Raw genomic sequence first — 13941 nt, 5'->3', positions numbered from 1 at the left:
CCGCGATTGTGCGGCATTCTCAAAAATCTCCACAGAAGCTGCCAAATGAACAGCACCACCTTTTGACACCAACTCCCTCCCCTGCTAAATAGACAAACGCCCTTAACATATGACGACAATGATAATGCTCTTGGTGGCATGTGTGAAAACAAGGAATAAACAACCATGAGGGGCACATCTAGCCCGGCACAAAACAGTAAAGTCTCAGCTTCTCGCCGTGGCGCCCAACAAATACGCTCCGTAGTTGCAAGGAGGCATGCTCCCCAAATATGTACAAAGAATCGACGACTTCCACGTCAAGTCGTTTTGTGTAACCTTTTCACGGATATGGCCCAATAGCCGTTCAAAAACAACCCAATATTAAACGCCTTTTACCTTCGCCAGCCCCAGAAACTTCCTCCTGATCCCGGGGACCCAGCATTTCCTGATGTAGGCTTCATTGCAACATCGTTCGCAGCGGGCGACCCGTGACCAGTGAGCAATCCAAAGACTCCCCCAGGACCGGATTGCGACGCCGACGAACTATGGCCTGATACAGATCGACTCAAACCATGTGATTTCCGTATCGACTCCAGCTTCTGCCGAGCTTCCTCAGCTTCTTGCTTGGCGACCGCCTCTGCTGTTTTGGCCTGCACTAACTCAGCAAGCAATGCTTCATGCTCACTCTGAGACGGTGCGGGTCCTGTTGTGGTCACCGTTGGGACGCTTGTTTCGTGACCTCGAGGCAAAGACGACAGTCGCTTGTTGAACTTGCTTGTAGCTTCTGTTTCCTGCTCATGTTGATGTTGATGCTGATGCTGATGTCGAAAGGGATGAGGTTGTGGGGGTGTCGTCTTGCTGCGATTGAGCTTAAACTCTCGAAGGCCGCCTCCAGTCTTGCTGCTTCTGTCCACTTCGACTTCCTTAGTTGTCTCGTGCGCTGAGCTGGCTGATGATACTCTAGACTTCAAACCGTGTATCTGCTTTTCGAGTCTTTGCTTGTCCTGATGAAGCGATCTAACATGTGTGTGACTCTCCCGTAATTGCTCCTTCACGCCCGACATCTCGTGGTTGAGATCCAAGATCTGGCGTTTGTACTCTTGTGATTGCGAAAGGGCAGCAGCGAGCTGGTTCTTGGCGTAATTTAACTCGTCCTGCAGTTGTGATTTTGAAACAAGCATCGAGGATTGACGTTTTGCTTCATCGACCTGGAACCGCTCCTCAACAATTTTGAGTAAGCTCTCCAGATCTTCGACGGGTTTGGGTTCTTCTTTTGGAGATTCGTCCTCGCTGGAGTCAACGGTTGCCTTGTGGCTCGGTTTTGTGGATTCGTCTTCCTCGTTACCTGGGCCATCCTCCTTGTCAGACGATTCAGTGACCTGCGGGCTATTCGATCGAGACAACGTCAAGTCTGCCTTTTGTCTTAATCCGTTCAGGAGGGACTGGACCGCTTTCTGATCCTCCTGCCTGTCTTCACGTTCGCGCTGCAATTGGTTCGACAATAATGAGTGGTTACGCTGTAGCTCGCTCAGGGCGGTCAAAAGGTCTTCAATCTGATTGTGTAGGTTTCTTTCGTCCGTGTTCTTGTGAGTAGCTATTGTCTTGTTACCGACTGGCGTGGAGTCGCGTCTGTCTTCGGTATTGGAGGAATCTCTAGACATTGTGGTAGCATCTGTCGAAGTCGAACTTGTGACGCTTGCTGAGCTGGCTTCCATTGAATTTAATGTTGATGCGAGGCTCTGCTTTGATGCAGTGCGTCGCAGTATACTTGAGGGTCGTGCGGGTGCGCTAGTACCAGGGCTAAGGTTTGAGGACTTATTGTTGTTTGATGAAGCCCATATGCGACCGAGGAAACGACTAGCTGCAGTAGTGATCTCGGACCCTCTTACAGGGTTGGTGGCAGCTGCTTTGGAGTCGCGATAGCTTTGCTCAAGCTGCTGCATGTTTTCGGCGGTGACAGCACCTGACAGCCCGACAAAGTCTTGTACGAATTCATCTGCGTTGTAATGGTAGCAGTCCCAAAGGCCACGAGATAAAAGAAGCTGCATCACATCTTCCATCTCGGTGCAAGCCAATAGGCGTGCCTCATTCTTCCTCATTAGGGATAGCGCGACTCTCATCAATGTCTCTGAAGCGCCCTCGGCGAATATCACATCGTATATGCGAAACAACATCGGCAAGGGACAAGTTACCGCGAAAAAACTGAGAAACCATTGAGAGACATAGGCAGGGTCGACTTGGAGCTCATCAAGATGATTCGATAAAACTGGGAGGCTTTGGCGTAGCAACTCCTTAAATTGGAAAATGCGTACGTGGAGACCCGAGAGATCAGGGAGGAAGCATGCCCTTAGGTCGTACTGCTCCATGAGGCTGAGATTGTTTGTTAGCTGTTACCATTGCTACCAAGATTAGGGAGGGAAATTGAGAGAGGCTTACCGAACCAAAACACAGAATGCCTGTTTGTCGGGCATATGCATCAGCAATGGGCCGACCAGAAAGGCCAGCCCCTGACAATAGCCAATCTTGGTGTCGTAGAGACTGAAGCACTTGAGAACGCGACCAAGCATACGTTGTCCGTCACCATCTGGATCGCGGAACATGTCCACCCCTGGGAAACTTCTGCCCAAGTCTTTGCCAATTATAACTTCGTAGGGACTGGTCTCGCCGAGGAAACGATCAAACTGGTCTTCCAACATGGCATCCCGAGCCCCAGACATACTTTGCCAGACCACGCCACGCAGCGGCGGCGGGATACCTTTGCGAATCTTATTTGAGAGTAGAGTTGGGAGCCGTGCAGCGGTCTGTTGGTAATCTTTGACGAGGGCAGCGTAGAACTCAAGGTCCGTCATGGGAGGTGGAGGTAACATTGAGTATCGTAGAGCAGGGGGCGTTGGTCCTTGAACCATTTGACGAAGCTGTGCCATCGAGGGTGGACGAGGCCTGCTAACTGCGCTACGTTCAGCAGTGGCGCGGTCAACGCCTTGGACTTTGACGCTTTTCGGGTTCGTAGCCAGTTTTGCGTTCTCCTGTTCAAGTCGGGCCAATAACAGCGCCGTGGACTACGCATGTTAGCTTTTTCTTTTTCTTGATTGACAGGAAATGTGCGTGTCTAAACTCACGTTGTCGGTTTCTTCGTCCTTGGTTTGTTCATCTTCCTTTCGCTCGAGCTTCTCCCAATTCACCTCATCTTGGTCGTCTGATGAGTTATCATCATCAGCTAGTTCGTCTTGCAACGTCCGTGTTGTGAGAATCGGCGGTGGCATGTTTGCTATTGATATGCGAAGGGCTCCCGTGTCGACGGCCTCTTCCTTAATCAGAGTTTTTGACTCGTCGTCCAGGCTCTCGTTCTTATCGTCCTCCAGCAGACTATGTTTAGGTGATAGAGGAGAGACAGGAATATCGACAAGGTCGTCGGTCGGGTCTTTGGTCGGTGTTGTCTGATCTGTATCGGCGACCGAGTTGGCTATGGGAGAATCGAGGACTATGGGATCCGGTTCAGAGAGACGGACGGTTACCAAAGAATCGTGAGCCATCTTGGGGGTCTCGGGAGCTGGGTCTCGTGCTATGGAGTCTCGTTCCGTAGACGCGGTTAAAGGGAGAGGCTCATGGAGGCTCTCTCCAACTCGGGCGTCCATGCCGGCCCGTAGAGTCGGCGAGGAGTTGTGGGTGAGTCTCTGAGACCGAAACTAGAGACACAATCCAACGCCAGTGGGCTGACAGGAATTGGTTGTGACAGCGACAGATCAGACTGAGGGGTCTCCTGTCCTGTCGCGTGCTGGCTCGAGTTTGTGTATATCAAAAACACGGCAGAACGGTAGTAGGTTCGAAAAACAAGTTTGGAGGTCGAAGAAGGAACCAGCCTGTCGAGAAAGACGTCTCAAGTGCACATCGAGGGGTGGTCCCAGAGGCTGAAACTGAGCTTCTGGGGGCGATTGTTGATTTTCGGATTTGGAATCCAGGTCAAACTTTAAGAACAAGCTAAATGTTTAGATGAGATGGAGTAGTCTAACGGATGAAGCATGCGCAAGACGAGACAAAACAAAAGACAAAGAGTCTCAACAATCGAGCGAGGTTGGTGGTGGAGAATTCAAGGTCAAGTTGGGATCTGAACTGGATGGACATTGTTCTTCACCTACAATTCTCCCCGTCCTGGTAGGAAGTTGAAGTCAGCCAGGGGTAGCCCATCCCAATCCATAATATGGACCCTTGCAGGTGCAGCGCGCAGTACTAGTTGGTTCCATTAGTCTTTTAGGTAAGGTACCTGCTGTAGGCTCCTTGTTCAGGCTGCTCTGAGAGGCCGGCTGCAAGGTGCCCTCCATGAACTGAACCGAAGACGGGTGCATTGACCTGACATACAGGGTACAACCATTCACGATGCTTAAATCTGGATCCACTTCATTTCGCCCATTGGCCAATGTTGTTTTTGATGATCCGCTCCAGGGTTGGCCAAGCGCCTCTATTGGCCTCTCACTGTGTGCCGGACGTGACAGTGATCCGGGGGGTTTAAGAGTGATAGACGGTGACCGCCATGTTTGTGGATGGAAAGCATGAATGAGTTCCGTTCTTCCTAATCTCAGCTAACACAGGCGGACGCGACTGCAACGCAATATGCGAGTTCAAAAAGTCTTTGAAGATGCGCCACTCGCAATTGTCTCTGCCCATCTAAAACAGCAAGCCACTCACTCACTACCTTAGTACCTACCTAGGTCATTGCACTCTACCTGTAGGTACCTATATCATATATTTTGTTGTCAAGGTGATGAAACTCCTGCAACAGCTTCATACCTAACGTGAAGGAAATGGGCTGTTTATCGACTCCAATGACATCTATAAGGTCCATCTTTACTTGGCCAAAACACGGACCTCTGCAGCTGATACTATCAACGCCAGTGCCTGCCCGGTCAATGATTGAATCATACATACCCACGTACGGACATGCACGAACTGGATTGAACTGCTTTGAGAGGCGCGTCGTCGGTTGTGGCTTTTTTGTCATGCACGTTTCCGGGTGCCTTGCAGCCATCCTTGAAACCCTGACAGGAACAGTCATCCAATAGATCTTGTCTTTCACTTCCTGTGTGGCACGTCTCGATCCAAGGTTTGCAGTCTACATACTTTGCTAGTAATAGTCCATTATTATCTTTGGAATGTGTCGACATGCTCCGAAACTTTTCTGGAGCTTTCCCCTCCAATTCCATCCACTGAGAACATTACCTTTAGATCTAAGCTTCAAAAAGCATTACGACGCAACGCCTCTTACCACCATAACCAAGTCGGTTTCACGATGCTAACTCGATCTTGTATTCTTAACAAGTCACGGTCAATTTGATCTCTTGTCAGGTGAATTACTTCGAGTATTTAGGTGCCGTTTCTGCCAGAGATACCCGAAACCATATACATGGTGGCAAGTAGTTTATTCATTATGTTCTTTTCGACATCCTTGTGCATTAGGCAGGTAGGTAGTCAGTGATATTCGTCGGCTACATTGTATCATTCACCATTCCTTCACGTCGTATCACAACCACCCTCAAGCCTAGGAGTTCCCGCAGTGAGGGTACAGAAGACTCCCCAGTGCTCCCTCGTCGATCGTTTGCCCGTCTGCCCACGGCAATACTCGCCGAGCTCCTGTTGATATAACGGCAGGGTTATTCATCGTGGTAGTGATCTCGTATACTCCTTTCATGAGATTCACCATCCACTCGAGTCCCTTCAAGATCCGGCACAGGAATCCGTATATGACATCAGACCCCATACGCTCCCACATCATTAGCCCACAGAGTGGGATCCAACAATAGCTGGTCAAAGTCCAAATCGAAATTAACAGTGGTAAAGTGCTGAAGAGCATAGAGGGTAAGTCGGCAATAACCTCGAGTGAAGGGTTTGAACAAATTGGCTTGATAGCGGTCTGTTCCCGAATGTAGCGTATTAGAAACCCCCGAACCGGTCGAAGAATGGAATGTGAAAAGATGTGGTGAACGATTATCTCTAGGAGCTCTCCTTCTATTGGATAATCATGGTCGATAACGCCAGGTTTGTCAACGACGTTGTGGGAAACTGGTTGCTCCTCAGGTGCTGACTCCAATCCATAGGTGAATACTGCTTGTGTTTTGACAGCAGGCACAGCCTTTTTGATACTTGCAGTTCCATGTCGCTGCTCCAAATGTGTGTTTAGCCAAAGCTGTACCCTTGTTTCTGTATCCATTTGACGAAGATAAGGAGATGCTTATAGACTTCCTTCGTGTAGAAGCATTGCATTAGGGGGAAGAACAATTAGCTTGTCATCATTCAGGAAGATAAAGGCTTTGAAATCTTATAAATTCGACAAGCGGCGAGGTTTTCCTATATAAAGACTAATCAAATAAATATATTCTGTACATGTCTCGTCGAAAACGTTTATATCTGTGACCTGGAACGAGTGTCGGGCAGCCACGAGCTTCCCAAAGCGGAGCAACAGGTGCCTCGTGGGGAGACCTCATTGGCACATACAAATATCGCAGTCGGCCATTACATGTGTCTCGTCCACTTCGCTTTAGGTCCGGATTTGCAAAGCCACGTTTGTAGGTTCTTATTATTGTCTATTACCAAAATAAAGTTGGTGTCTTGTCTTACCGTTGCATGCGGGGCACATCACGACTTCAGACGATATCCGAAAACTTGGGACTTCTCGAAACAGCGGAGTCATTGGAGTCGACGGATGCAATTCAAAGAATTGTCGATTGTTCGACGGTATGTATTCTCATCAGTTGATACGATGTATGGTATGAAGCGTGTACCAGCGAACTTCTAAGGATATCATCCAGGGGTAAGACTCCCAGTCTACTTAACTATAGTCCACGTTTTTTTTTTTTTTTTTGCATCACAGCTCAATCCTTGATTTGATGGTTCTACACGATACAGAAGCGATACCTGCTCGCAGCTCAAAGTCATGATGATGACTAACTGTACTGAATCAGTGGTTCGACTTTGCCACGTTAGTAATCAGGACAGTAGGAATCACAGGTCCTGGAGTTCTGATAAAGATCATGTCACCAATACTAAAATAATTGCATGTTGCTTAGGAACAATCTAGGTGTGTTATGTAAGTATGTAACTATATGCTGCATTGGACGCTAAAGTAGTGGTCCTTCGGTTATCGCACGCCTCTTTAGTCTCTAGGTACACATCGTGTTATCTACGATTCCTAGGCCCGAGCGAAGGATTTTGTCTTCAACAAAGAGATGTACCATTTCGAATTACAATGCTACCTATGCATAGGCAGTTAGTTGCCTGCAGCATTGGAATGAGGCTTAAATCCAGTCATCTCCATTGTGAAGCGAGCGTGTGCATCGTTTGCTATAGGTTAAGACCAGCAGCATAAATCCAAAATTCAACTTGGCCGACGGGACTGCAAATTCAAACCATATCCTTCACTCTGCAATGCTTAGTAAATACACCAACCCATTGGAAAGCCACTCTTGTTTTATCAAAGCATACTATGCTCCTCCCTGAAGTCGAAGTTGGTGTATTACTGCTCAATGCTGATGGCAGCGGTGTGGCTTGATTACCGGATCATGTTCCAGACTACCCTCTCAGAAGTCTTCAGAAGTACTTGGATCCGAATTAGGAAGATGCAATTGATCAGGTGAGAACAAGGAGAAATCCATTTCTCGTATGAAAACCGTCCGTCCCCGCACATGTTTGTTACGGCGGTGAAGCAGTCGGGCGTGGGGAAATCGACATATGGCCGTAGTGATACCACCCTATAATGTCGCAAACTGCATGCAATCTGCTGCATGCACGAACTAACCTATCAGGCCCAAGTCGAGACTGGGATCAAACAATGACTGATCTCATGGAGCGATGAACTCACGCATAGGTACATATGACTGGGGTGGTTCTGCAGGTCAAAGGACCGGAAGATCATCCGTGTTGCAAAGAGATGTGATGGCCCGCAACAGGAAGCATGGTGAAGATAGAGAACTTTGCCTAGTGACATGAATGAGTTAGTCGAGATCTGCGGAACGTGGAGAACATCAAACGATTAGCTTATTGCCTGGTAGCTTGTACTTGGGTGAGGGGATAGAGGTAACGCAGCGAAGCTATCGCGAGAGGCTAATTGGTGGTTTCTGCCTGCCCCCCGGATTATAACCCGAAAGGTGTCTAACTGAATTTGATATTACATCGAGATGGCTTTTATCATCTATCATCATAGAACATGGACTGACAAATGCCGTTGAATCTCTTGTACCTGTGTCTGTAAAACGCAACAAGGCACAATGCGACAGAGACAAACATTCCGTACTACCGTCCGGATACATGCCGGTTCTTCATGATCCATTGAACGAGATGACTGAATCGAGTCAAATATCTGCTGATCATGGGGTCGGTCTTTGTTGCAGAGGGAGTGGACCATGGGCTCCAGGTGAGACGTCTGGTCGGGTCTTTTCTGTTTATTTACAGACGAGTGAGTGGATCAACACACCAAAGGCCAACCAAGGTTGTTGCTTATTGCGACGACAAGCACAAGGGGGAAAAAACACTACGCCATCATCAGCATCATGATCAGTCACATCATAGTGATCTGTCAAAAACAAAAGAAAAAACCTCGGCCGCGATTGTGTCGGTGAATGAAAGGGAGGTCAGATATTGGATCGACGTCAGCCAGCCTTTTTATCTTGGACTTTTCTGAGTGTCTTCCTTGACAGATCGACCAGCCATGGACAATGCACACCCACCCACCCTGTATAAAGACCACTGCTAGTCGTGGGCTAACTTCACTTCAGTTGCCAAGCTGCGAGTCAGAACAGGCCATGTCCCACGATGCTGCAAGCCTTTCCCTTTCATCTCCAAAGTCGTCCACTGTCCCGCAGATGGTGCAAATCTAAGTTGACAGGGGATCATGGGTTATTAGTTAATTTGGTGATCCACCTCCCTATCTTCTTCAGTTGTGCCGTTTAGTGTTGATAAGTGTGTGATGAGGGGAAATCTATTTACATGTGTGGTGTTCAGAACAGAGGCTGAAAGCCCGAGCAAGGGTTACTTACTGTCAGTAATAAGACGCTCAACACCGCGGCGGGGACACAATAACATTAGAGTACCTAATCATATGAAAAATTGTCTCCTTTCTTCGGCCACTACGAAACCTCCATCCCTCACATGGCCTTCCAGTCCCGCAAGCCATCGAATTTCCTTGGTTTTTCAACCTCTAGTAGTGCATGTAAGTCGACCTTTCAGTGGGACCTCTCGACACCCGTCCAAATGAAACCTGGTCCATTGACGTTACACCCTCACGATCCTGGAGCCGCTAACCGTCTAGTTCGCTCAGGGGACTTTGCAGGTATCTATTGGCTGCGGAATAAGCGAATAGGTACGTGATGCTCGCCTGCTTTAGCGTCCAAGGTTGAAGCAACAGCGCCCCGGGCCTTGAAGTGTGTACCAAGTTAGTAGCCTTAGCTTGAACCCCGGGCCAAGCAAAAATTGGCAGGGAACATCTCGCTCCTACACCCTCTTCCTCCTACCAAGATTGTAGAACTTGACTCCAGCAACGGGGATTTGTTGTTTGGTTTTTTTCTTGTTTCCTTTATCATCCCTAATTCCCCCTCCCACACTCGTTATACGGTCCCTCTTCTGTCTTTCTTTTTCTCTCAACTATCAACTACCTACTAATAACCGACAACCAACCTTTACAGCACTGCACACTCGGCGCCGCTCCTCTCCATGGCGCGTTGAGACGACATCAAGCAAGGCGGAAAGCTTGCTCACAAGTTACGATCACCAACCAATGTTCCCCTCTCTACTGCGACGCCCCAGGGCTGGCCCCCGTCGAATCGATCGTCGCCAGAACACAAGTGCTTCTCCCTCTCCAGGCCCTGCGAGACGACGCTACACCTTGGAACGACATGCAACGGCTGATTTCACCGAAGCCGACGACGACGATGCTGACTTTACTCACGACGAAGGCTTGAGGCGGTTCCGGAACAATGAACGGCGTGCGAATAATGCCGGCGATGAAGAGGCGGGGGATGAAGACGACAATGACGACGACGAAGAATATGGAATGAATGAGGATGGACGACAGAGCGGTCTCCCTGTTCTACCTTTGTTTTCTGCCTCTCATTTGGGTATGTGCTGATATTCTTCCTTATATCGCATAGTCGTAACCCTTACAGATACCAACTAACATCACCTGTGCAGACTCTCTACCAGTGTATAGCATAACACATGCCATCCGAATTATCATTTCAACACGAACCGAGACGACTCTATCATGGGACCAGCTTCGGTCACCTCAAGTCTCCCAATTCCTCGTCAAACCCATGCAGCAACAGATTCGCGCTCAGCACTTCAACCGCGCCACCTTGTATGCTCTTATGATCAACTGTCTTCAGTTTAGCAAAGAGGGTGCACGCTACCCAGGCAATGCAGGCATAAGCAGCACTCGTGCCAAGGTTTGCGAACTGCTTACTCTCAAACTCTTGAAAGAGTACAACACTCGTGAGCTCATTGATGCCCTGGCCTATGACTTTTACCCACTTCAAGGCCTTCCCGGATCCCAATTGCCTACTTCTCCACGAAAGTCACCACCAGCTAATACGCTGCCATTGATTGCGTCTCGGACATCAACTCTTGAGGTTGCGATCCGAGCCTCAGCCAAACATTTGCTTGCGCACCCCCTGGTCGTCCAACAACTCGAAGCTATTTGGAGTGGCGCGATCACTTTCCACTCCTCTGCAGACAGCCTGCATCGCGAGCCCCCATCAATCAATAACCGCAGTTCAAACAGCTTCATAGGGAAAGCAGATGACCGAACACCGCTACTTGGGTCGTCCCCTCAGAAGGATGCTTATTTCACTCCACCGGGGCGCCGTACGGCGTCGCTCTACGATCCTCGACAAGCGTCTCTTCTGAAGCTCTCCCGGCTCCGAGTCCCCCGATACAGGTCCTTTCTTTCGACAATCTCTCTTGCGGTCTTGATTGGACTGTTCCTTGCCGTTCTTGCTGAGCGCTCAGTTCAGATCACGGGTTTGGAATTAATCTTCTGGTTCTGGAGTGCTGGCTTCATGCTAGACGAGCTCGTTGGTTTCAACGAGCAGGGATTTGAGCTCTACATAATGAGCGTTTGGAGAGTATTTGATCTTGGTATCCTGCTGTTGCTTATCGTTTATTACTGTATGCGAGCATATGGTGTTTTTCTGGTCGATCCTCACCACTGGAACGATCTGGCGTATGATGTTCTCGCAGCCAATGCGATTCTACTCCTGCCGCGTATCTTCAGCATTCTGGACCACTACCAATACTTTTCGCAGCTGCTCATTGCTTTTCGACTAATGGCCGTTGATCTTGTTGCGGTGTTCATTCTCATTGGTATCCTTTGCAGCGGATTTTTCTTCTTCTTCACATTGACGAAGAACTCATTCGGGGCGAGTGATGTTGCCTATAAGATTTTCCAGATCCTTATGGGTTTCACTCCTGCAGCCTGGGAAGTGTAAGTGGATCAGACTGATCTTTTTGATTCCGTAACTAATATCTGGCAGATGGGATGCGTACAACTGGTTGGGGAGAGCCTTGTTGGTTTTGTTCCTGAGCATCTGTCATTTCCTTGTCGTGTAAGTCATCCTTCCGTTTCAGTTCTCGTAGCAGCTGTGAGCTTGTCAACAATAGGGCAATACGCCCGTGCTACTTTCAAGTTCTTGTGCTGACCATTTTAGGACCATCTTGATTACTGTCTTGACCAATAGCTTCATGGCTATTGCGAGTAATGCAAACGAAGAGCACCAGTAAGTCGCAATGTCTCCTTACCATTCATTTGTTCTAATATTCTTCAGGTACTTGTTCGCGATCAACACCATCTCCATGGTGAAAAATGACGCGCTGTTCTCGTATATTGCTCCTAGCAATATCTTTGCGTGGCTCCTCATGCCTCTTCGGTATTTTATGCCATTACGGCACTTCGTTTGGCTGAACCGGACAGTTATCAAAGTTACACATTTTCCTGTGCTATTTTGCATATACTTGTACGAGAGATACTGGCTTGCGCCATCCATGTACGAGCCTACCGATTTGGTGGAACACCCAAACCGCGAGCGAACTCGACAAATTTCCTTCATGGATCCCGCAGGCCGAGCCGCCATCTTTAGTCCGAGCGTTAGGATGCGCGAAGAGTCGGTGGCTGGCTTCCAACAAGATCGAGCCCTGGAGGAAGTATTCCGGCGCATGCCTGATCCTCTGACATTGAGAACACAGAGGCGCCAAGAGAGACGGAAAACACAGACAGCAATCCGTAACTGGATGGACCAGCATGACGACAATGAAGCTTCTCCGGAGGCTACAATGCCTCCTTGGCAACGAAGATCGAGCGTGGGTCTTGTTCGAACCAGTAATTTGAGGCGTGTCTCGGATGTCAGGTCGATAGCAAGTGATCCTGCTGATCTGATTTCCAATGCCGGACAGCCTCTCCGGCCATCACATTACTCCAGAACTCGCCTGGTTGGCGAAGCTGAGTACAAAGACCAGACAGATGCGGATGGAGATGATGAACTTGTGACAAATGACGAAGACGAAGACGACCATAACACAAACGCTGCTCAAAGCCAAGTTGCCAGGAGCCATCGGATTAGTGAGGAAGCTGACAGCTACTTTGCACCAAATGCGAACAGCTTTGGAAAATTAGCATCGTCCGTGAGCTCATCAGGCAAGAGCAAAAACTTGGCACCAACTCCTCGGCCTAAACGAGGTGCGCACAATCGAACTCTTTCCACCAACACCATACTTTTCAACCCTCAGGACTTCAAGCAAGTGTCAAAAGCGTCTTCGCTTTCGCCTCCTCCCGGCCAACAGCGCCCGCGCACCAGTGGGCGTCCGGCAACGGGAGAAAAGACCCCGAGACGCAGCTCACCCCGCCGTACTATATACGTGACCAACACCAAGCCTCGACCGGCCATGCCAGCACGAGGCATGACCGAGGCCGGTGCTGTCAGTCGATCGGCCCTTCTTAGCATTGAGCCACGGAACCGACCCAAGGACGTCCGGAGGTTATCTTCTGTTGACTTGAGTGCTATTTCTGACCATGTTGGAGGGGATCCCATTGGAGCTATGCCAGGCAGTTTCCAGACGCAAATGGCCATGGCCATGATGAAGGACAACCATCTGCGGGGGGTCGGTGGTAACGACTCCGGTGACCGCGACAGAATGGGAAGGCTAGTGTTGGCAAGAATGAAGACGCTGGAGGAGAGTTTCGCAGATGTAATCAAGGAAATGCGCGACTTAAAGAAGTCATCAACAGTTCCTACTACGCGACGCAACTCCTCCGGGGACGAGGACACCTCGGCGCAGATGATCGAAGTGGCAGGGCGAGACCGGCTAAGGAAGTATACTATGGAGAACAATCAACGCAAGGTGGCGTCTAAGCGGCCAGTCAGCCGGCGAAGTTTCAAGGAAGCCAAGCCGGGCTGGGATACCAAGGGGAAGGGGAAGGAAGTGGCATACGAGTCTGATGACGAAGCTGAAACGGACGACAGCTTGTTTCAAAAGGGGGGCTCACTGTAGAATTACAGAGGGGGAACATGGCATCTGTAGGCGTTAGGGCAGAGATTTGTGATTCGTGCGTACGATATATGTTTTAATGGGATGCATTGGGGGCGTTGGAGCATATCGGACAATGGATGGCTGAGAGGTCATCAATGGAGAGCGTGGAGTAATGGGGCGGTAGGTAACATACGGTACTCTGACCGGTATAGCTGTAGAATTATGATGCATTTATGCTCGGGTGAATAGTATTTAGTATCGCTTCGGACCTTAGTCTACTACTCGCGTTTAATGAGGTGTCGCAAGGGAAAACGTATCATGATCTGGTGCACCAGTGCGTATAGACCAACCAACCATGTCAACGGATATAAGAACAAATCTAAGGACTCAGAGCCGCAGAGGCTTAGGCATGAATTAGAGTTTGTTGCAACAGCTGTCTAGACATGACTTCCCCTTCTA

The 13941-nt window shown here is 49.2% G+C and overlaps 3 protein-coding genes across 3 annotated transcripts; 1 reads left to right on the top strand and 2 right to left on the bottom strand.

The window, feature by feature from the left end:
• Nucleotides 1-371: 371 nt before the first annotated feature.
• On the bottom strand, nucleotides 372-3614 carry FPOAC1_011842 (uncharacterized protein; the record flags this gene model as incomplete). The annotated part of the gene is made up of 3 exons (XM_044856209.1): nucleotides 372-2349; nucleotides 2416-3038; nucleotides 3099-3614. The coding sequence occupies 3 exons, from the start codon at nucleotides 3612-3614 to the stop codon at nucleotides 372-374; spliced, it is 3117 nt and encodes a 1038-aa protein (XP_044703522.1).
• A 1898-nt stretch (nucleotides 3615-5512) lies between these two features.
• Nucleotides 5513-6181, bottom strand: FPOAC1_011841 (uncharacterized protein; the record flags this gene model as incomplete). The annotated part of the gene is made up of 1 exon (XM_044856208.1): nucleotides 5513-6181. One exon carries the CDS (start codon nucleotides 6179-6181, stop codon nucleotides 5513-5515), a length of 669 nt encoding a protein of 222 aa, XP_044703521.1.
• Nucleotides 6182-9739: 3558 nt separating this feature from the next.
• Nucleotides 9740-13503, top strand: FPOAC1_011840 (uncharacterized protein; the record flags this gene model as incomplete). Its single annotated transcript, XM_044856207.1, has 5 exons — nucleotides 9740-10079; nucleotides 10153-11443; nucleotides 11493-11564; nucleotides 11667-11735; nucleotides 11784-13503. 5 exons carry the CDS (start codon nucleotides 9740-9742, stop codon nucleotides 13501-13503), a joined length of 3492 nt encoding a protein of 1163 aa, XP_044703520.1.
• Between the last annotated feature and the right edge of the window lie 438 nt (nucleotides 13504-13941).

The sequence above is a fragment of the Fusarium poae genome, chromosome 4 (assembly GCF_019609905.1).
Source record: "Fusarium poae strain DAOMC 252244 chromosome 4, whole genome shotgun sequence".
In the NCBI taxonomy this organism is placed as follows: domain Eukaryota; kingdom Fungi; phylum Ascomycota; class Sordariomycetes; order Hypocreales; family Nectriaceae; genus Fusarium; species Fusarium poae.
Note: the sequence above shows the minus strand (reverse complement) of the source record. Positions and strands in the feature narration are given on the sequence as shown.